The sequence below is a fragment of the Epinephelus lanceolatus genome, chromosome 14, assembly GCF_041903045.1.
Source record: "Epinephelus lanceolatus isolate andai-2023 chromosome 14, ASM4190304v1, whole genome shotgun sequence".
NCBI lineage: Eukaryota > Metazoa > Chordata > Actinopteri > Perciformes > Serranidae > Epinephelus > Epinephelus lanceolatus.
Genome location: NC_135747.1, coordinates 12,597,424 through 12,621,102, shown reverse-complemented (window position 1 = coordinate 12,621,102; position 23,679 = coordinate 12,597,424). Strand labels below are relative to the sequence as shown.

The following is a 23,679-nucleotide window of genomic DNA, read 5'->3' as shown; positions in this document are numbered from 1 at the left end:
TTCATTAACATTTAACCAAAACCACAATCTTTCCCTAAACCCCTAACAAAGTGCTTTTATTGCCTAAACCCAACCACTTGCATGACTCAGGATGCAAATGCTAGTCTCTGGTGTCACAGTCCAAAAACTGTGAATTAGTATTTAATCAATAAAAACGTGCAGAGACAAGGTTGAGCACATGCACCCTGGATTAATGTCAGGTTGAAACGTGGCTTCACTGTGTAATTTTTAGTTACAGCTCCAAATCAATGTGGTTGCTGATGGAAAAGGGGAAAACTTAAGTCAATCATGAGAGAGTCTAGTATATAACATTGATTTGACAAGGACAGACGTGTGTGTGTGAGTGATGGGGAAAAGGTGAATCATGATGAGGAAAAAAAAAACATTTTGTCACACTGTTAGTGATCTTTTATTGTAACCGTTTGTCAAGTTGCTGGAGGAAAGATTAGGTAGACAAGTGTTTGTCTTTGTAACACAAATGTGTTTTTCCATTCTAGTACGGATAGATAAATGCGTAGTTTCTGCACAACCAGGAGCCACAGATATCTTCTGTTGCAACACTTGCTGAACCACTTTGTTTGTGTTTGAAGACAACCTAATGGAAAGCCTTTGGCTATGATGCTTCTGCCTTCCCATATCTTGTACTTGCAGCAATGTCTTTATTTAAACATGTGATAAGACAACTGGAAAAATGAAGTAAACTGTTTAGGATGAGGCAACACAGCCTCCCATTTAGTAAGAAAATGTTCAGTTAAAAAGGAGTGGCTTTCTTTGTGTTTATCCTGCGGATTGTTCATCTATAAATGTGTGATATGTCAATTTTCCAATATGTCAACTGTGTGTGTGTTTTAATAGAAAAGTAATCAGGTGCTTTGCTAGTCTGAAATGTTTTATTGGAATACAAATTCTTAGTAATATGTGACGTGAATTTCTCAGTGTTTTCTGATTTGATGCAAAACTGGTTGTTGTGATCAGGTAATTGCCGATCACGTAAGTCTCAGAGCTCCCCGCCGAACCACCACCAAACGTCACAGAGTGACACATTTCACAACATCAAAGTCTGCCTGCAAAAGAACGGTTCTGGGTGCTTGCAGCACAGGGGAACGCTAAAACACCGTTCATCTGCACACACTGCGACGACGTGATGATACAGAGCTGGTTGAAAATCAGCAAAGCTTCCCTTAAAATCTTAAGATTACAGTCTCACTATCATAAACACTATCTTCCACTTTTTTATTTGTTTTGGTACAGAACTGAGACGTGGATTGTAGTGCACTTTTGGTTTTGGAATGTTTGCAGTCCGAGTATTATTAGTCAATCACATGAGTGGCAGGTTAACAGTCCGTGTGGAGAGGTGGCCCACTAAGGCTGAAATGCAATCTCTGAACCCATCAGCTAACATCTGACAACAAGCTTAGTATTAGCCTTGTTTTAAAAATGTATTTGCATTCATATGCTGATATATGTTTAGATTAGCCAGAATGACACACACAAAAGAGGAAATCTTGGTCTGGATAATTCATTCATTCATCTTCTAACCGCTTCATCCTCTTGAGGGTCGCAGGGGGCTGGAGCCTATCCCAGCTGACATCGAGCAAGAGGCAGGGTACACCCTGGACAGGTCGCCAGACTATCGCAGGGCTGACACATAGAGACAGACAACCACTCACGCTCACATTCACACCTACGGACAATTTAGAGTTATCAATTAACCTAGTCCCCAATCTGCATGTCTTTGGACTGTGGGAGGAAGCCGGAGCGCCCAGAGAGAACCCACGCTGACACGGGGAGAACATGCAAACTCCGCACAGAAGGGCTCCCACGCCCGGGATCGAACCGGCAACCCTCTTGCTGTGAGGCGAGAGTGCTAACCACCACACCACCGTGCCGCGGTCTGGATAATTTCTACATTAAATATCCCTAAATATTGACCTTTGCCCCCAGTGGCTTATTGTCATCAGTTGATAGCTGACAGGTTCTGAGATTGGAAGTGCACAGACAGTTTTCATCATTATGTAATTTTTTGTGTCCTTTCGGCTCTCTAACAAATCAACATGCAAGCAACAAAGCCATCATTTGCACGGTTCAATTAGCCCACTCACATGGCATAGATTTTCTGTATGAATATTCTAACGCCGGATTTCCACTGGATGCGTGTCCGTTGCGGAACGGCAGCGCTGGTTATCCGCTGCGTGCTCCGCCGTCCGTCAATACTCACCGGCTGCGTTTGCTGTGCGGTGCGGTGCAGCTCTGCCGAAAGACATCTCAGTGCACTGCCATGATTAATATCTCCTCGTCCATGGTGTTCACGGGGTGAAATGACGTCTGAAAACCTCTGACCTGTTGACTTCAGGCCTGCCTCCGCCCATTATGTAGTTTTTAAGGTGTAGTGCAGGGAAATATGATCCGCCGTGAACACTATGTATTTTATTTTGAAAATTAACCGGATGTTTTATTGTGTTTCTGTGCACGAGTTCTTGCCCCGCACGATCTGCTCTGTGCTGAATTGCTGCGTTGTGCTCCGGCGTCCGGCAAAAATAGAAGTCCTGCGTATCTGTTGCGGAGGGCTCCGGAGTGCCAGAGCTGAGATGGAGCCGGAACGCAGCCCAGCCGCAGCTGGTGGAAACAAACACATTGACTAGAATGGAATCCTATCGGCTCCGCTGCCGTGCCGGAGCGCAGACGCAACCAACACGCATCTGGTGGAAATTGGCCTTAAGCCACCCTGAGGGCCCTGCAGCCGCCAGGGATTTGGGTTATTTTTTACTATTTACTGTATTATCTTTTTCCATTGAAATGATTGCTCTTCTGCACATGTACACTACAACTTTATTTTAAGACATTTTAACACAAAAACATTTATGTGGTTAGGCAGCACCAAACATGTAGCAAGGTCTAATTTAGTCTTTTTAGAAGTTTGCATTCAAAATTAATACTTTGATACTATGGTTTACTCAAGATGCGATGTCTTGTGTTGTCAGGAAGGACTGACTTACCAGCAGGGTTGGGGTCCAGATTATAATTTACTTATCAGGATACTCGGATAACAGATAACATGGAAGTAAGTTGTTACTGTATGTATTATGTCTTGTACTTGTATAATGTTTAAATGTACCTTTATTTTGTAACATCTTGGTATGAATTTAGAGAAAGAAATTAAAACATTTTGCAAACAGTCCGTCTCTCTTGTGTGGGCGATATGCTGCTACAGCAAGCAATATATGTATGAGTTTGGTGACACTGGCATACTGCATTGAAATTAGTGCAACAGTCTTTAGCTGAATTTTAACAGATGTAGATCAAAAACACACTTTGCATCAAATTTTCAACACATTTTTTGCCTCAGTTTGTTTGAATAAAGAAGATCGTACTGTATGTGTTCATGGTATCAACTGTTGTGCAGGTTGAGACAAGGATATTTGGAGAGAACACTGTCCACACCAGAAAAACGATACTGGTTGTTCATTCAAAAACTTCATTTAATTTATGATTATGCAGCCAAGTATCTGTAGCAAGTACCTTTATATTGGACAGATTTGCAACACAATATGCAGCCAATGCCAACACTGACAGTCAACATGGGAAGTAGTGTGTTGTTTATGTAGCTAAGTGGAAAATAAAGGAGTCTAATTTGAATGTGGGAGACAGTTTGTGTTTCAGTGTAGACTGTCACGTTATCATTCACTTTTTAAAAAACATGTAAGCACAATCTACCTTTAACCCTAATCAGACATTTTAGTTTCATAACCCTAACTGTACCATGGTTTATTTGCAGTAACCACAATCGCTCCCTAACTGTAACCATTGTGTAGCCACTACACTGTAAAAATAAGTCATTTTTGTTGGGTTGTTTATATTTTACTGAATAGTGACCAAATGTGAAAGCTGTTTTTTACTGAGAAGCAAGGGAAGAAGTAGCGGGACAAAGTTAACTATTACAAACTATTACAAAACCTAGTAGGGAGGATGTTGGGTTAGTTGGTTTGGTGTACGAAGTGACCAGCTCGGAAATCCTAGACCAGAGTCCTATTTTTGAAAACCTGTACCCGCCCATACCCATAAAGCTCAGTACCGGAACCAACCCATTAACCATCATGTCTAAGTCAAAGCCACACCCACCCACAAAAGCCCTACAACCCGACCCGCACCCATTAAACACACCCAAGCTACAGTCACTCACTTTAAGCTGGGTTCTCCATTCTTGAATTACAAATCCAGCTGAGGAAAACTCTCTTTCACTGGCTGCACTTGATGCCAAGATGGCAAAAACATTCTGTGCAATCACTGCCAGGTCAGGAAATATTTAATCTCTTGCCACCACCATAAAAACTCAAAAGGATCCTCCTTGGGTGTCTTGAACTCAATGTAGGCTGCCAGCTTGCCCTCCGGCTGCAAAGCTTCATCACTGGAGTCCTTCACATTGGTGACGAATGTGACGACGGGGTCAAAGGTTTGACTTGTGTCATTGACTTTCAAAATTAAAGGTGTTGCGCCTTGGTAATGGTGAGTTAGACGTCAAAATAATACACATATACTGCACATCTTTGTTGTTTTTGTTCCCACTTGCTGCCCGCCCATGTAGTTCATTTTTACTACTGCCTGTATCCGTGAATTTTTTTTTTTTTTTTTTTACCTGTTACACAGCTTTTTACTGGTACCCGACCCACTGCAGGACCCTGTCACAGACTGCTGTTCACATCCTGTCTCCTGCCAATAGTCAACAATGGTCTCTTCTAACCCTGACCATGAACTTTCCCTCATCAGTCAAGTAGTTGTGCCTAAACCTATAACCGAAGCTTAACCATAACAATGGCAGATCAGAAAGCAGTGACACCTTTACAGCGGTTTTTAAGTCATGATGATAAGAAACCCCAGATCAGAGGACTAGTACAGACTGTAGAAATTTGTTACTAAAAACCCTTTTTGTCATTTAAGTTAAACATCTAATAAAGATATTGCTGGCATGACAAAATCTGATCTGCAGAATAAGATGCAACTCTCTTCCTTTTCTTTTATGTCACACACTTGATCTTAATCTTTGATCGCAGTACTTGATTGGAGTTGTGTAGACGTGTGGATAAACCTTTTCATCCCCTCTCCTCACAGCATGAGTCAGATTCTTTGTAGGAGTGTAAACAAATTATTTGTTCACATGTTTTTTAATCTCCATTCAGTACATTTTTTTTCAATATTCAAAATGACACAGGCTTGATTCTCCCTTTCATCATCCTTCTGCTCTGCACCATAACATACACACATAAACAAATTTGCACGTGTGATGCTGTTGACATATTGATTTGGAATGAGTGAGAAATACTCAAAGAGCCGAACTGATGCGTCCAATTCTTTGCAAAATTCTCAGGGGGCTGAGGAGAGCGAAGCAGAGAAGTTGTGAGTGAACAAAAAGGAAGCTGCTAAAGGAAGGATGGATAGAGATGTATATAGATTTATGCATAATTCACTGAGACAAAGCACATGAGCGAGGGAGGATGAGAGGGGTGTTGTGGGAATAAGGGTGAAAAACAATATAGAAGTGAAGGGAGGCACTGAGAGTGAGTTGATGCTGCAGGGAAACAGGAAGAGGAGAATTAGAAAGAAGTCATAAAAGAAGGATGATGAAGAAGGTGAAGGAATGTGTTAAAATATTTCAATATTTATTTACTTTGAGCAAAAGAAGATGTTATGCTTTTGTTTTATACATTGTAATGTCACAATTAATGTATTAGAGCAAAGTATAATTAGAAACCAACAAATTTAGCGATTAAGTCTTTTAATTTTAAACATATGGTTGTATTTGAATTCTGAATAATCATTGCACATTACTCAAATTCTTCCTGCAAGATCATTTCTATGAAGGCATGTGTAAAAGTAAAGACAGTTTCTCACTGGTCAAATAAGAGAAGCTGTTCACGGTTGTGATTTTTATTCAGCACTGCCTCATGATAATCCTAGATTTACAGGATTTTGTGATGAAGCACCTTGATTTTAAAATGCTGTATTAGCCAAAAACTGAATCTGGTCAAATTCCAGAAAAAAAATTACATATATCACAAAAGCAGATTTTATCATGCGTAATTTGTGTTGTTTAGAACAAACTGAAAGGGATATGTAATTGCATTAAAAGACAGAATGTTTCCTGACGTTGAACAGTTTGCTGTGGTTTTAAAACCAGCTGACAAGGACTGATTGGATTATATTAAAGGAATAGTTTGACATTTTGGAAATAGATTTGCTGTCTTTCCAAATATTAGACGAAAAGATCAATTCCACCCTTGTATCTTCACTCTAGATATGCGTCTAAAGCCAGGAAGTGATTATTTTAGCTCAGAGTAAAATCTGGAAACAGGTGAGAAACAGCTGACCTGGCTTTATAAGTCTTAGCTGAGTCTTTATGCTGAAGTTCTAGCTTCATGTTTTTGTCAAACACATGAAAGTGATCCTCTTATCTAACTCACAGGACGATAGCCAGAAGTGTATTTCCCAAAATGTCAAACTTCTAAGCCTTTAAGGGGCTTAGAAGGCATTATCTGATATAACTTCTTTTTTTTTTTTAAATAAAAAAAAAAAACATCAGATATTAGGCTAATATAGGAATGTATTTAACCAAAGCATGGTTGAACGTTGGTATCACTTTATGACCATGGTTTTACCACCACGAGACATTACAGTAAAGTCACATTTGACCTTATTCTCTTGTTGCATTATGTAGATCTTTTGAACTTATATTTTAAACATGCACATGCAGTCCTCGAAATAATTTTAATTTTTCTTTAACATCCAAATCACTCTACTGCTCGCTGACACAAGTATAAAATATCCAGCATAAATTCACTGTACGTATGTCATCAGTGTTCTGTGTGTGTGTGTGTGTGTGTGTGTGTGTGTGTGTGTGTGTGTGTGTGTGTGTGTCTTGTAAGGCAATGATATACCTAACACTGATAGCAGATGGTGTTTCAGTGTCATGTCCCACAGATGGGGAAACATCTTAGTTTGCAGTGACCCAAAAAGAAAAAAAAAAAACATTTAAGGTCATGCTTTCAATCCTAAGTGCTTTTTTGAGCTTTCAGCCTGCTGTAGCCTTTAAGCAGGCCGCAGACAGCTGTATGCACACACACACACACACACACACACACACACACACACACACACTTACACAAAATGATAATGGAACAAATAAATTGTGCAGGTACTTAGTTAATCAAATCCCACTCGTTTTTATTTTTCAAACAATCAGAAAGTACCTGCTTTTGTGTTTTCTGCTCGCTCTTTAATCTTTCTCGCCACTCATGTACATCTCTCTTTCCTCCCCCCGTCTCTCAATAGCGTCTCAGTGTGTGTCAGCACTGGGGTGTGGACCCCACTATGAATTTGCCATTGAGGAGTTTTGCTTGGCCAAATTCAGACTGGACATGCAAGAGCTGGACCAGAGACAATGGTGTAGCTGGGAGGACACAGTCGAGTGAGTAGGATTAACACACACACACACACACACACACACACACATATACTCGAAGAGTGAGAGAGACCTGTCCAAACACAAATGCAAACAGATTAACATGATTACATATTCAAACAACAACATAATGAGCTCCCCATTTTAGATTAGCATGAGACTCTGAATCAGCACTTTCATTCTGTTTGTTAGTTGTGATGCAGTAAGAGCATTAAATGCGATTGTAATGTGTTCCCTAAAAGCCCATACATCTCCACACACCTTATTCATCATCTTTGATCCAGTGTAAGTCAACAAAATGAACATTACTAAGATGCATTGTTATGTGAAAAAAAAAAAAAAAAAAAAAGGAATAGATTTAGTTTATTTTTGGCTGGAGGTCTACACAATCATTTCACGTATTGGTCACCTTCCAACAGCTGATGAGATACTGGGTGAGAGACACCAGAAAAAGAGATGGAGAGGAAAAAATGGAAGGGGCTGAGAGGCATATGCAGAGACAGTTAGTGTGGAGAACAAAAGCTGTACGCATTTGGCATAAACGGGGATCTTCTATGCATGTACAAATATTATCTTTGCACTCACTGTAAAAGACATCTGGCGCCACAGGTTTCCACTGCTCTTAGGATTGTGCTAGTTATTGGCATCATTGGTACAATTAAATAATTATATAAATAATACCCCCCACTTATAAATTGTGCATCAAATTGTTTTTATTACAACAATTAAACCCCTATCTTGAATTACCTGGGTATAATATCATGCTGCCTCCCTGAGGGATCTCTGAATGCTCATAACCCATAATATAATAATATCAGCAACATTGGAAGGGGAACACAATTAAGCAAGTCTCCAATAGGCCTGACCTTTGACTCTTTAGTTGTTCTAGTCTCATGAACAGCATTGTCTCTGTTCTTATGAAAAGTACCAGCTGTTGTTTGTGAAACCCTTTGCAGTTGCAGCTTTGTGACAGAGCCAACTATGTCATGGTAGGTTTGGAGAAACCAAACTGAAGGTTAATTTGGGTACAGCAGTGTTTCCTGACCCTTGTAAGGTCTCTAATAGTAATTCAGCCAGTAATCTGAAAATAAATAGTCTATTATTTCTTCTATGTGGATGAAATCTTAACTGAAAAACGGCACCCTTTGTGTTTGTACTTATAATGAATTGTCATCAGCAGGAGTCAGAAACAGGAAGGCCACAAGGCTCTATTTTTGGGCATCTGGTATTCAGTGTGTACATCTTCCATGTGAGCATATCCTCATACAGTGGTTCATATGATATCTCGACCTGGTCTCACTCCAAAGTCATCGAAATCTGGCGCTTGGTCATTGACTTCCGGTATTGGACACCGATAAAAAAAGTCATCCTTTCATGTCGACATGATGGCCGGTCGCCATTATTGTTTAACAGCGTCCGTGGCATCAGGGGAGAATGCAGTAGCACAACAACAACAGTTGAGGCGGTGGAAGTCCGTGTAGGGCAGGCAGGAGGGGTGATGGCATGTTGCCTTAACCCAACAACATGTGTGTATTGGCTAATTGTAACAGGGTGCTTTTGTTGTTGAAGGAAAAACAATGTAAATTTGCGGTGTTGTACCAACGTAGTGCACTTATTTTGAGAGAGACTGCATGCAAACAGAATATTTCCTGTGAAAACGTAAGTGTATTTTGAAAGCAGGCTAAGCATGTAACAGGCAGAACTTGTGTTCCAGAATGTCAACAACCAATGCACTCAGGGTACCTTGTGCATTGTATCTTGATGTGGAAAGTCCATGACCAAATATCGATATGTGATGAAGTCAGAGTGGGAATGTGTGGGATATCTTTTGAAAATGCACATACAGTAGCCCACAAAATGACGTCATCACATCATGTACTTAACATAAAGTTATGTTGGTTAGGTTTAGGAAAAGAAACATGGCGACGACCTACCTTAAAAAAAATCCTCAAATTTCACGTGGTTTCACATGGGACACAATCACCGGCCTCTTGAATTTGTTGACCCATCACCCCAACTTGTCTCCATGTGTAGAGTTCCGCTCTGTATACTACTTCCGTTTTTACTCCTGTTGGCGCATTGGTCATGTGATCACAGCCTTTCAGATTACTTGAGTTATTTACAAATTACTGACTCATGTTTATGTTGGTTATATATAAATTGTGGTGCATTACTTTTCATAGGCATACATGTGAACGGTGCATTAAGAACAGCCTTTCATCTATGTGAAGTCCTGATGTATGCAGATGACACAGTCATATATATTCGAGTGACACATGGAACAAGTAACTTGCTGAAAAACATAAACAAAAGATATACAAATATTTATGTGAATGAACAAATAGATATTTAATGACATTAAATTATAAACATTTTTTATGCTTATTGTCTTTTATTTTATTTTATCCTAATTATTACAACTTCTGTGTTATTTTCATAGTTTTGACCATCATATCTGTTGGTTTTAATGACATTGTACTCACACCACTAAAATAATTGCTGTGGTCTTGCATTTGAACACTATCACAACAGCAAAGTTTGTCAGAGCAAGATACATAAACACCATCCAAATTATCTTACCACTTGATTTGGAAGTGAAACTAAAAAAAAGCATTTGGAAATTTAATGATTATCTCTTCATTCACGCAAAACTACACAAACAACTATGGCAAGTATCAGTCAGAGCTACTTTCGTCAAACCCTTTTACCATTTATAGCAGATGTTTCTGCAGTTAGATTTGGTTAAAAAAAAAGCTCAGCGCTTTGAGAAAGCTCTTAAAGAATGCAATGAGCGATGAGGACTCTGCTGGGAAAACCAATCCCCCTGTTAATAAACATACAAAAACATTAAATCTTAGTTACATCAACAATACCAAAAATATATCAGATATAGAGGAGGCTGGGATGGTGAAGGGGGCTCGTATCAGCGGTTATGTAAGAGGGTATAATGGGCCGTGCTGTACACCTGCATGAATATGAATGGACGTTACTTGTCAGCTGATAGCTGCAATGCAGTGGTGAATCAGTGATTTTGAAGTTTGAATAAAAGAGCTGATGCCAATAGGCTAAAACAAGCATGGCTTCAGTGCGTTGTCTGAACTACTGTATCTGTCCCAAACTCCGGGAAATATCTCGAGTAGATTGTCATAAACAATACAAATAACGGCCAAAACTTATATTTTAAGCAGCATGTGAAGAAGATGAGCACTAAAAATAGCTTCAGGCATATTACAAACTCATCCACAGCTGTGTCATCCAAGAATGTAATTAAATTTTCTAATTTATTTTACTGTTCAGTATATCATCCTGGTCTCTTGACATGCAAGATAGCCTTAAAACCAACTAGGCTCTGAGATATTAATAGGAAATAAGGAGGACTGTTATGATTGTTATATACTTAGTTAAAAAAAACTTGTTGAGGTTTGAAAGCTTCATTTTTAATCAAATGTCCATCTGGTTTATAACTCCCAGACTGCTCCTCCACTGTTCAAAAGCTTTGTTCTGCTCTGTTCCAAAGGAAATGAGATTCAGAGCTTAAAGGTCAGGTTTAAAGAGGACTTCTGTCTTTTTTTATTTAAGGCCAGCAAAAAACAAAATAAGCTTTTATATTTCAACATTTTGTGCCATGTCATGTTAAGTGTAAATTTTTAAAGTTTTAGAAATGTTAATAACACTTTGACATCATCTGTGTGTAGATAACTATATGTTTTTAACTTATATGCGATTTACTGCACATTTTATTCTGTATCTACTGTATTTTTCAGTGTTTTTGTATCGGCTAGGGACTGCATCTGAAGTAGAGGAAGATCTGAAGTACTGCAGCTAGCGCCTGACTGGTTTAAAGCATCTCCTCTTATTGCTTGAGATTAAAGTTTTTTTTCTGCATGGTCCCTGACACATAGATTTACTTCAAAATATATTGAGTTGTGGAAAAAAGTCATAGTAACATCCCTACATTTTTCAAAGCACGGAGTTTTCTCTATAGATGTTGGACAGCAGCTGCATCTGTAAACAACACAGTATCTGAGGAGTTTGATTCACTGACTAGCTGGCTAACCTCTGATAACGTCTCATGAAAGTTTTATCTCAAACTTTCTCACAGAAAACCTAAAAAGCAGGAAAAGACTAATAACAAAATTGTGAATGAAAGATTGAAATGTCAGAAGTGGTTCAGCTGAGGAGAGAAGGTCAAGTATCAGGACAGTTGCTCCCCCTTCAAGGAAAAGCTGCATCCTGGCCAAGATGCCACTAGGGATTTCTAATTCTGTTCAAGTGACATTTGGCATCTGTGTGTGAATGTGTGTGTGTCAGGACAGTTGTACACATCGCCTTCTTTCAAAGGGAGGGGGCAGCTCTCTCCTCTTTCCTCAGCTGTCACTCACCGCTGTCACGTCAGCCTGAGTTTATACCCTGCTCCCATCCTCTTAACACTTAACATTGTGCTGTGCAGTCGCTTTCCAGGATCCTAATTTCTCCCTCTCTGCAGGAAGTTTTCTTCTTTCTGTACAGAAATCATAAGTAGAAGGTTAACTGGTGCTTCTTTGATCACGGCCATTATTATTTTTAATGCCCTTTTACATTTTTCACAAACTTACATTCCTCCTATGTGCTGTCACAGCTCTGTCTATTGTTCAGCTGTTGTCACTGCAGTAGGCTATACATTATTAAGTGCATGTGCATATTCTCAGATCCCAGAATATACCTCCTTCTATTTTTACAAGCTTTTACACACCCGAGTGCAAAACTGACTTTGAATGACTGCATTTTTTTGTTCAGCATTAAAACTGCTCTGCTTTGTGTGTTACAGCTGTAGTTAATATGCAGTAAATTCTAGTGTCTCACAGATGCTACGATATCGCATGTGTTTGTCCCCTTTAAATTTAATGACATCCTTATTACATTTGTACTCCCACAGCCCCTTAAGCAGAATTGTTATTACACAATGCCTCATAGTATTTGTTCTTCTGTCAATGTGTTTTAGTGTCCACATCCAATCCCAGCATACAATGAGAAAAGAGCAGGGAAATGCCCTCTTTAAATCACACCATTACCCAGGAGTCAATACAGGCATGTCTCGCTCCCTTTCAGAGGCAAGGATGCGTTAGACTGTGGGAGGAAACCAACGCACCCAGAATAAGAAATGAATATGAATTGTCAATAGTGCAGGTGACTGTGTAATCATGGAGCTCATCAGCAGAAAATATTATGAAGTAAGTAGAAGTAATTTCAATCAGTCTATGTGAGATGCAAGCAAAACACAACATTCCAGCTATTATAATCAATTATATTTAAATCTGACTTCAAATACACTTTTGATATTTGAATTTGGAGGAAGGTCTTCTTCACTATAACAGGCCTTTTTCACAGCAGACATTTTAACTTATCATGACAGGAAAAGCACAGGTTTTACTTATTATGTTAATAATGGCTCTGTTCTATTCAAGTGTCTCAGTTAGCAATGACAGTGTGACAGTGAGCCAGCGTGCACAGTACCAGGATCCTGAAACTGAAGCAGCAAAATAAAAATCAGCCATCGATTTTATGCTTCCATGCCGACGATAGCCATGGCCAGGAGTAATATGTTTTCGGGCTGTCCGTCCAACCATTCTGTTAAACATGATATCTCAAAAGGGAATTTCTTCTGTCCACTTGGATTTAACAATAAACTGATTAGTTTTTGGTAGTCAGAGGTCAAGGTCACTGTGAACTCATCTGTCTCATTCTTGTAAACACGATATCTCTAGAAAGGGTCTTCTTCAAATTGGGCACAAACATCCGCCTGGACTCAGAAATGAACAGATTAGAATTTGGCTATCAAAGGTCAAGGTCACTGTGACCTTGCAAAACATTACTGATGACAAAATTTCACGCAAATGTCTAATAGGATAAAATGATTAATTCATGGCATTTTATATCCAAAATGTCCAAGGTCAGCTTCACTGTGACATCATAATGTTCTGCAAAAACACTTTTCATTACATCATATCTCAGGAACAGTAGAGAAGATATTTGGTCAGATATTGAATTGGTGACTCTAATCTTGGCTGTTCACCTTGAAACTGTGCTGATTGTATAGAGCTTCTGTGCTGTTGGGGGGAAGATGCGAATTGAGCGCCCATGTTTTCACAGACATGGATATAAACTGTAACTGCAACTCGGCAGGTTCGCAGAAGCATACTACTACAAGGCGGTAGGGCATTAACAGAAAAGTCGACTTGTCAACATGTTGATGTCAGTGGCACAAGTCGACACTCCCCGGGAGGAGTCGACAAGTCATGTGTTTTTTCCCTCTCTCTCTTTGTGTGTGCTTGTGTACGGAATGCAATCACTGCTTCTGATTACTCTGATACTCGGAGCAGACTCCGCGAGGAATGTCCGCAGTCATTCGGGCTTTCATAGTCGAGCGCACTTCCGCATTGTAGTTTCCTGTAAAAATGTCCTTGAAAAATCCCCGTGATGTGAAAAATACATGCCGAGCAGTCACTGGTGCACGGAACGGAGTCTGCGCGGTCGTAAAATCTGAGCTTTGCGCGCACAGGGCTTGCGGATGTCCGCTTTGAGTCCGTGCAGACCTCCACAGAGTCCGTTCCGCGTACGTTCCACCCGAGTATGTTCGGGCCTTGACAGACACACATCACATGTGTGGAGATACTTCACTTTCCTCCGCCGTGTCAGTGTGATGACGTCATCAAATGACTTGTCGACTCGACTCGATTTTATTGATAGATAAGTCGACCTGAAAAAAATCAAAGTCGTTAATGCCCTACAAGGCGGTAATTCTAATTTACATTTTAACCTGTGCTTTTCCTACTGTGACATGTCAAAATGTGAACAGATGAACAGAAATAAAAGTGTAACAAGAAAATGTCTTACCTGCCTTCACAGGAAATGGCTGAAGTCATAAGACCTTTCCTTTTTGCCACCATTAGCGACATCACTACTGTGTATGCATGAACTTTGAGATCCACCAGTTCATTACATGCTATGTAAAACCTACTACAGCAAATCCACATCATGTCTCTTTATACTTAAAGAACCCTTAAAGGACCACACCAGTTTTCTTGCAAGTTTTATCTCCAGAACTACAAACCATGAACATTTACATTGCTGCTGATAATTTTTGAATGAATTAAGTCTCAAGAGTGTGATCCATCAGCAGACTTGAAACTTGCTTGAGTTCCACTACAGTGAACATATATGTGTTTTGTCGATGTTACATCAGTGTTGTATGTTAATACAAGTGCAGATTGATTTAAAAAAGTCTGAGCTTGATTTGCATCCGCAGACTTTGCTCTTTGCTACGAAGGAGTTAACAATTCAAGAAAGTCAGTCTATCCACCAATCTATGTTTAAGGAAATGTATGGAAATCAGTAGTTTCCCTGGGAGGAAGAAACAATTCATTCAGACGTAAAATGCAAAAAGCAGCAAGACAGATAGAATGTAACATGATTAGCTCTCACAGAAAGTAGTAAATGGATTAAAACGTGCAAAAGCACCAGTGTGTTATTTTAAGGTGTCGAGAAGTATCAGTGCATTTCCTTATTTCTTTCCTGAAGTTGTGAAACTACTGTTCTGCTTGCCATTAAAGATAATTGCTTACAAGCAATATGCATGAAGCAAACTCACAAGCTGCCAACTTAGATCCAATGCATACAAATAGATGTTTTCTGCTAGAAGTGAAGCTCAATGAATCAACATAATATGTAGACTTGTCGAATTACTTCTGGAGACACCCACCAGGGACGTGACACTGCAACACAAGTGACAGTCAACTCACCACAGTTTTTGAACAATATATTTATTTGGTTTTCTTATTTTCAAAAAAAAAAAAAAAAAAAACACTAAAGGAGGGCCTCATTAGGAATAACTTGGAAAAAAACAGGCAATTTAAGTTCACTGCAGCAAGACAGCAGCATGTAGAATTGTAGCGAGAAAAAATTTGAAACTCAGCAAGGAGACACACTAATACATTTTTTATATTCTCACAATTGTCCCTGGGCACAGGACATGTCTGGGGCACAGTCTGTTGACACAATGATCTTTAATTGAGACTAATCAAATTATTCTGATACTGGCTCTGCCGTGAATAACATGCAGCCTTTACCGGTAAACCCACTGTGTGGGTGCATGTGATGGTGAGTTTACTTGTATGATAGTTCAAAGAAGAGCGTTGTTGCAATTTATCATTTTGGTCTGCAAGCACTCAGGTATGCACAAGACACTTAGCAGATGGAAAATATGACATGTCTGCTAATGCAGATGGAAGGCAGATGGGAAGACATAGACATCCAGCTGGAAGAGGGAATGATAACATGTCACCATCTAGGTTCATATGTTCATATTCTAGGTTTGAACTTTTTCCCAGCATGTTGCTTTAAAAATTAAAGCTCTCAGGTTTGCATTTCAAATACTCCTCTGTCACTTGTCTCCAGATCAGATCGCACATCAGCATGTTAATGATTTGTTTCTCCTCATTGCTAAGAATTAATTTTTAAACCTCCCTAAATATAATTATATCTACATGAAGTTACTTTATGATAATACAACCCTGTTTGAATCGCAAGCTGGCAAATACCAATGCTTGGTCAGTGGCCCTCTGCATCAGATAGCGATGCACTAAGGCACCCTTTAGTGGCAGTATGAGATGCTCCAGGGGTTGGCTTTTTTTTTGTTTGTTTGTTTTTTGATGCTCAGAGTAACTGCCCTGATTTAAAGAGCAAGAAAGTCCACAAAGGGTGGATGGGATTGGAGGAGGATGGGTCAGACTGCTGACTTTCACCTACGAGACTGCTGTCCAACCCCAGCGTGAAATCAAAAGTTAAAAACGTAAACAATCTAAGTTTATTTTGAAGTGAGACTGTATGTATCTAACAAACAAAAACTGTACATTTCCTGTAAAAACTTAAGTTTATCTTATGACACAATGCATGTGACAAGCGTAAATTGACACACTTGTCAATTGACAGTGTCCAAAAACTGACGCTGGAGGGGTACCTAGAGCGTCAAAGTTTGACGTATAGGGCCACTCACCATTCCACAAGTTGGGAGTTATAATGTGTTGATAAATCAGGACATGTCCTTTCTGATGCTGCATAATCAGTCACCCTCAGCACAAACCTCCTCTATCAGATTAGTCAACAAAAGCAGCACCATTATACCAAACAAGCTGTGGTGAGGAAGGAGCTATCAAACTATTTCAGCTGTTTGCTCAGTTAACTGATGTATGGCCATTTATAGCCAGGCTTGACACAAGTGTCAACTAGCCAACAGCTCATCACAGTGTGAACCATAAATATTTTTCCATTTCTTTATTTAACTTCCCATCTTTCACTTCCTTCATGCTTTTTTCCTCATTCAGCCATGAAATCTCTTACTAAAGTTTTCATAGCTTTTGGTGCCCTGGAGCCGCTATGTGAGGTCACATAGAGTACCACGGACTCCTCAATAAAACACATGCCACTTAGGTCACTGTCTACGTCAGGAGGATGTGCAGAGATTCAGTCTGCGTTTGTAAAGCTGATGGTTTGTAAAGACTCCTTTGGGGCCAAAGAAAGTATACACACTGCAGTTATTTCCTGTTAAAAAAAACGCAATTTAGTCAGAAAAAAAGTAAAAGATAGAATAATTATAGAACAGCTGGAGAGAAAAATAAAGAATTATAAAGGATATGGTACCCAACTGTCATGTCCAATTACTCAGTGCCAGTGGGATCTCTCAACAAAGAATGTAACAGTTAAATTACTTTAAGCTGAAAGGCACAACTCCTATTATTGAGTGTCTGAGACTTTGATCTTTTCTGCAGCCATCATAACAGATAATGCCTGCTGGCAAACGATGGGGACAAGAATCTGTGTTTTAATCCAATATCCACAGCGATTATAAAATACAGTTTAATCGTGATTTGTTCACCCTCATGAGAACATTAGCAGAACATCAGATGAATGAATTTCATCCACCTGAAATCACAATTAGTCATTCCTTTGTGCGGTCCATAAAATCATGTCAAAGTATATGAAATATATTGTTTAAAACGCTTTTGCAGAAAGGCATCTGAAATTCACCCTGATCCTGTAAGCCTCTGAGTGGGCAGGCATGTGTATGTGTTTGATTGACAACTGAGCAGGAAGGGGCATGCACAGTGTAACCAAACATTGCTGATAATTGTAGCTTACAACCCAAGGACAGGTGCAAAACAATGTCTACTTAAACAAAGAGACAACCAATACATTTATAAGATACATTTCCTCCTTTTGGTTTTGGGGAGCTTGATACACGCATGAACACTACTGCCAACAACAGTCTGACCACAATGATTTGTCTGCTCTACTAGCTTGAGTGAAGTGACTCCCTGTCTTTAACCAAAACGCTTGTTAGCATGTAAATGCTAGTTTTAAGCTTTGAATATATCATGGTGCTTTAAAGATGATGTGTGTAAAATTTAAGGGGATTTAATAGCATCTAGTGGTGAGCATTGCAAATTGTAACCAGATGAAACTACACCGATTAAAATTCCTTCAGTGTTCATTGTTCAAGAGATTTTTACCGACAGTCGAATTATCTGCAGAGGTCTCTTCCTCTCCAAAACAAATGGACCAGGGGCCTCATTTATAAAAGAGTGCTTAGGATTCATACTAAAAGTTGACGTGCGCCCAAAAGCTGAAAATGGCGTGCGCCAAAAAATAATCTGATTTATAAAACCGTGTGCACACACACTTGCACGCAATGTTCTCTTTATAAATCACAGACCTCCTGGAGTTGTGCACACCCAGATCCGCCTCATATTCCGCCCTCTACACGCCCTATTTCAACCATAAATGGTCATGCAAATCACCTCATGAATGTGATCTGCATATAAATAAGCCGGCATGCAAGTGTTCTCTCATTGTGAGTCACGGCGACAGGTGTGAGAAACGAACCAAAAAACGGAATTTCTCCGAGATTGAGCTCGAGACCCTTTAACGGGAGGTGGAGGACTGAAGAAAGGTTTTATTTGGTGGCCACAGCAACGGGATCACTAATAAAAGAAAGAAAAAAAGTGGCAACACATCAACACTGCTGATGCTGTCAGCTGTGTCTGTGGGACTGCATGGACAGTGACAGAGAAAAAAAAAGTTGTCTGATCTAAAGGTAGACCAAATATTTCTACTCCTTTACCAACATGTAGTTAATGTGTTGCTTTTAAATTTGAGGATGTTTGACATTGATGTGCGACATAAAGAATCACATTTATTAAAGGCGGAGGCAAAAAGGAGGATGTGCCAGTGCCATCTTGCGCAGTTACGCATGAGGGTCACCACAGTATTTATATGTTTATGGCAATTAGTCTGATCAGACACCTGGCCTGAATTACAGCATGAACCAGTGGTATCCCTGTCCCAAAATACAACGTGTAATTTGAAATACAATTCAAAGATGAAAGTGTAATAGGCGAACATGTTTCTTCATGCCGGTTTTGTCATGAACTGCACATGTCTAAGCAGGGCTGATGAAATGAGTGTAACGGTTGTGCTTAATGGCTGTATTTCGAGACATGATAAATGCACTGGAAATGTTTAGCTAAATAAATAAATATATTCCTTGCAGTCGCGCCATCCTCTCCCCCTCCTGCGCTCACAGAGTGGACAATGAGATGTTAGAGGCAGTGCGGATTAAATACGTATTTAGAAAGAATTTCAATTCAGGATTTGAGTTGAATTTTACAACGTTTTTATGAAACAATTATCACTCACTCCAAGCGCAAAATAAGGCTGCTGGATTTAATTTCAATGATAACATGGATCTAAGGTGGATATAGCGTGACATTAAATTTGTGTGAGACATCAATAAAAATCTGACTCCACATCTCCACCTCGCCGTCTGCGTTGCCACTTCCCAGTGTCTCCAAAATGTGTGTACGCATGACTCAGAGTTTGCTTACAGGTGCATGTATGTCTATTTTGCAACAAGGGAGGAAATGGCACCAGCTAGTAGTCCTGCTAGCCATTGTACAGGCACTGAAAAGTAAACTGCACAGTCTCAGTGCCACATCAGTTTTCAACAGGATATCAGGAACTGTACCTTTGATTCACTGAAACTTTGCTAAATCTTGGACAGCAAAATTCAATCGGGTGACTCTTTCTATGTGTTGATCGGACAGAGCAGAGGACTCCAGCAAGAGAGGGAGAAGAGGTGAGCTTTATAGTGAATAAGGACTGGTGTGACAATGTGAACATGAAATGCTGTCCTTGTCCTGCTGTGGGTCTCTGCTAAATGCCATGCAGAGCTGGCTGCAGTGCAGTCCCTCCTTTCTAACTCTTTCTCACCTGTCTGTTGCCTGCTGCAGAGACAACTACTGAAGCATTTTAAAACGCCCCCAATCTGCTTCGTCAAGGCATCATCAAGCTGTACAATGAAATTAAAATGTTTCTATCAGGAGCTTGCTTCCTCTGCCAACCCCTGCTGCTGTGTGCATTACTGTGGGATGCTGCCGAGGAACATGTTAGAAATTCATGAGAACATAAACTTCTGACTTAACAGAATAACAGGTTCAGTTTTATCTATTCATTTGTTAATACTGTTGGTTTGCACTGGATTGTATCTACTATGTAATTGAACCATGATGACGTGAGCGTCGTGAGGCATGGACGTTTCCATGTTGCCTTGCTATCAGCTCTGTTACATTCATGCAAAATTCTGGCTCTTATGTTTATTTTACAAGTCTTAGTGGTGCTTTTAGTGGTTGCCGTTGGACGGTGGTGGAGCAGAGCAGAGGACTGGTGAGAGACGGAGAGGAGGTGTGTGCTTTATGGTGAATCAGGACTGGTGTGACGATGGGAAGGTGAAATGCTGTCCCGGTCCTGCTGTGGGTCACTGCTATATGCCATAGAGCTAGCTGCAGTGCAGCGCTGCCTGTGTTTGGGAGGAACTATCATACAGCCGTCTTGTCTGTCTGTTTGTTTGGACAGTTAAATCATTCCACAACCAGAAACCATGGATTATCATCCAGAAACATGGACACTTATATAGCAGCAGCCAACTATGTAAGAAGACTCAAAAATGACTAAATTACAGGGCACAAGTTAACGGAGCAGATGGGATAGCTCAGCACTTGCTAATGTGTGCCCACCTTTTTTCTCTCATAACATTCGGGAGATTTTTACCAGGAGCCGAATTATCCGCAAAGGATTCTTCCTCTCTGAAACAAATGGACCCAGTGATTTAAGACCTGCAAAAACCATGAATAAAGCAGTCTTACATTAAAAAATAGATTTTTCCGACATGCCTCAACATGGAGGGGCCGCTATCTACAGTGGCCAATATGAAAACACAAAAATGCAAAAGTGCAAATGACCCTATCTAGAGACACTGTTTGGTTTGTTCTGGGCGGACAACATGGTGGATTCTGTGGATGAGGACCCGCTCCCTGTGTAGATATAAAAAGCTAATTTTAAGGTAACAAAAAGACAACAATTCTTATTTCCAGGTAACTATACACTGAAGTAAACATACTTATCATATTATATTCCATTTCTGCGGATATAGCCCCCTAAATCCTACACACTGGACCCTTAAAACAAAGCTACGATCTAACTTTTACAGTCTTACAATACAAAGTCTAACTAACAAGCAGTCAAACACACCCCTGCTCAATTCAGCACACTGGCACTGTGCACACTTTTGGAACAGTGTGCACAGTGACTTATGTAAGCTAACATTCTCGAATGTATCACATAAATGACTGCTGAGCCAGTTTGCTGACTTTGTGACTCATTTCTATACAATGTATACTTGTGCTGTATTTTAGAATGTAAAGTATGAATATAAATGTTTTACAAAAGCTTCCTGATTGTAAAACATATTTTTTCACGAACTGTCTGCAAATAGATTAAACTAGAATCAAAGGTCTAGTGTGTACAATTGAGGAGCATCGACTGGCAGAAATGGTATATAATATTAGTAACTATGTTTTTGTTGAGTTGAAATTAAGAATCGTTGTGTTTTGTTACCTTAGAATGAATCATTTTTGGAGCAGGTCCTCTTCCACAGAGTCTACCGTGTTGTTCTACAGTAGCCCAGCACGGACAAATCAAACACTGGCTCTTGATAGATCCATTCACATTTTCACGTCAGCCACCGAACGTCTCCTACATGCTTGACACACAGGAGAAGTTTCAGTTCTGTACCCTCACCACTAGATAGCGCTGAATCCTACACACTGAACCTGTAAGAATATGACCTTACTCCTTAGATAAGCTGAATAAATTGTGTGGGCAAGTTTGAGATATGGGGAAAATAATTATGGAAAAGCAGAGCTTCACTGCAACACTTATCTGCATTTGATGGGTAAAAAATAAGTTTAGCTGCCCTTCTTTTCCTCAAAACTTTTACATCAACAACTTGAGATAATCCGCTGCATATGAATATGTATGGGGTCCATTAAATATGCTTTAGTCAATCCATCTGCCAACCTCAGTCGCACAGGACCCTGCAGGCCATCTACTCATCCGTCCGCTCTGTCTGTTGGGTTAGTTGGGTAATTATAGCACATTATTACATTGCTGTGTTCAGCGTGGCAGTAGCTTAGCGTAGCCTCCAACACATACACAACTCCTCCAGCATTATGCATCACCCTCTTCATAAAAACAGGAAAAACAACTTAAGCTTTTTTTCATTTTAGCTTTCGATTGCTGAGTAAACAAACCAATCAGATACAAATTCTCCAAGAAGATATTTTCTAACATAAAAAGAAGTTCTTAAGTATATTTTACTTAGTATAGTTGATATTTTATATAGTATACTTATTGTTGTTATTAATCCCTGTATCTTAGATTCTCATTACAACTCTTAATTTTCTCACCTTTTCAGAAATGGTATGCTCCTTTTACTTGCTGTGTTAATGTTCAGAAACAGGAGCTACAGTATAGGATGGTTTTGGCAACCTTGTAATGAAGTAATTCTTTAAAATCAGCTTGTTCGCAGCACCTAGCTGGGCTGACATTAATGCAGGATCAGAGCACCGTAGCAAGTATGCCCAATAAATCAAAAGATGGATATTGTGTTTTTGATTAATCCTAATTAAGGTCTAATTCTCTCCCTTTGCTCTTCATCATTTTTCATACCTTGGGCTCTTAGTTTAAAAATAGCTCAGTTTCTTGGTTTTACAAGGGCTTTTTTTTGCGTGTTTGTTGGAGGGTATTTTGGTCAGTCAGTCATGCGTGCCTGTCAGCCGTCTGTAATAATTTAAAAACCCTTTGGTGAGTGAGCTCACATCGGGGTTACGTGCGAACTCAGGCCAGAAAAATCCAGTGAGCTCAGCAGTGTGGAAAGCTAATTGAAGTTCCCTTTCTGTGGACCCCTGTGATTAAACGGCTGATTAGTTGGTGATTAGAAATGGATTGCCGTATGTTTTTACAGCTATAATGACTGGATAACATCCAGCATCGCCTAGATTGTCACGCGACTGCAGCTGTTATGCAGTGCATCTTTAATAGCATTAGGACAATGATTTGAATATTTGCCTCCGTCGGGGAGGTTTTCATTTAAAGTTTGACAAAAGTAGTCACCCGTTTTTGAAGAAACCTCAAACTAGCTGGCATACATTTCCTTCCACATCCACACTTCTCTTCTGCTGCTAGAAAGGAGAAACCTCTGCATTTGTTCTTGTTCCTTCGAGGGAACAAACATATCATCTCCTTTTCTCTTCCTTTGTTGCTGTAAAAAGCAGTTCTTTACAATCTTCCTCCTCCTATAAGCTTTTAGTATATTTTGAGAACACCTCAAATTTGATGCACAACAGAGTATATATATAAACTCTAGCCTTATGGAGTAAACAACAAAGGGTGTTTCCCTGCACTAATTGAACCATCTCCTTGTTTTGAGCCTTGGCATCAGTACTGCAAACATTCCCTTTGACGACTCATTGGTCCCACTGGGTTTCAGTAGAAATGGGAGCGGAACTCAAGAGGAGTTTTCTACCCTTTATTGTGCACCATTGCCATTGCACCATCCATAACTGTTCACAGGTTTCAGTCAGCTCCACTGCAGTGTTTTTTTTTTGTCTTATAGTTCTACAGTCAGAGAACTTCAGATACATTCACTGAAGACCTACAAGTTTTGGGGTAAATTATGATTAATTTCATTCTTTCACGTGACCATTTTTTTATGCACATTTTCAATTTGTGCAGTAGGAACACCAAAAATTCGAAAATAAATAAATAAATAAAAAATTTAAATATCACAAAAACAC

At 39.7% G+C, this 23,679-nt stretch overlaps 1 protein-coding gene across 1 annotated transcript in view; it reads left to right on the top strand.

The window, feature by feature from the left end:
- The window catches only part of ramp1 (receptor activity modifying protein 1), a 92,654-nt gene that overhangs the window by 50,541 nt on the left and 18,434 nt on the right, over positions 1–23,679 (top strand). The window contains exon 2 of the mRNA XM_033614131.2: positions 7,324–7,459. Within this exon, the coding sequence (XP_033470022.1) occupies positions 7,324–7,459 (136 nt within the window). The remainder of the gene's footprint in view (positions 1–7,323; positions 7,460–23,679) is intronic.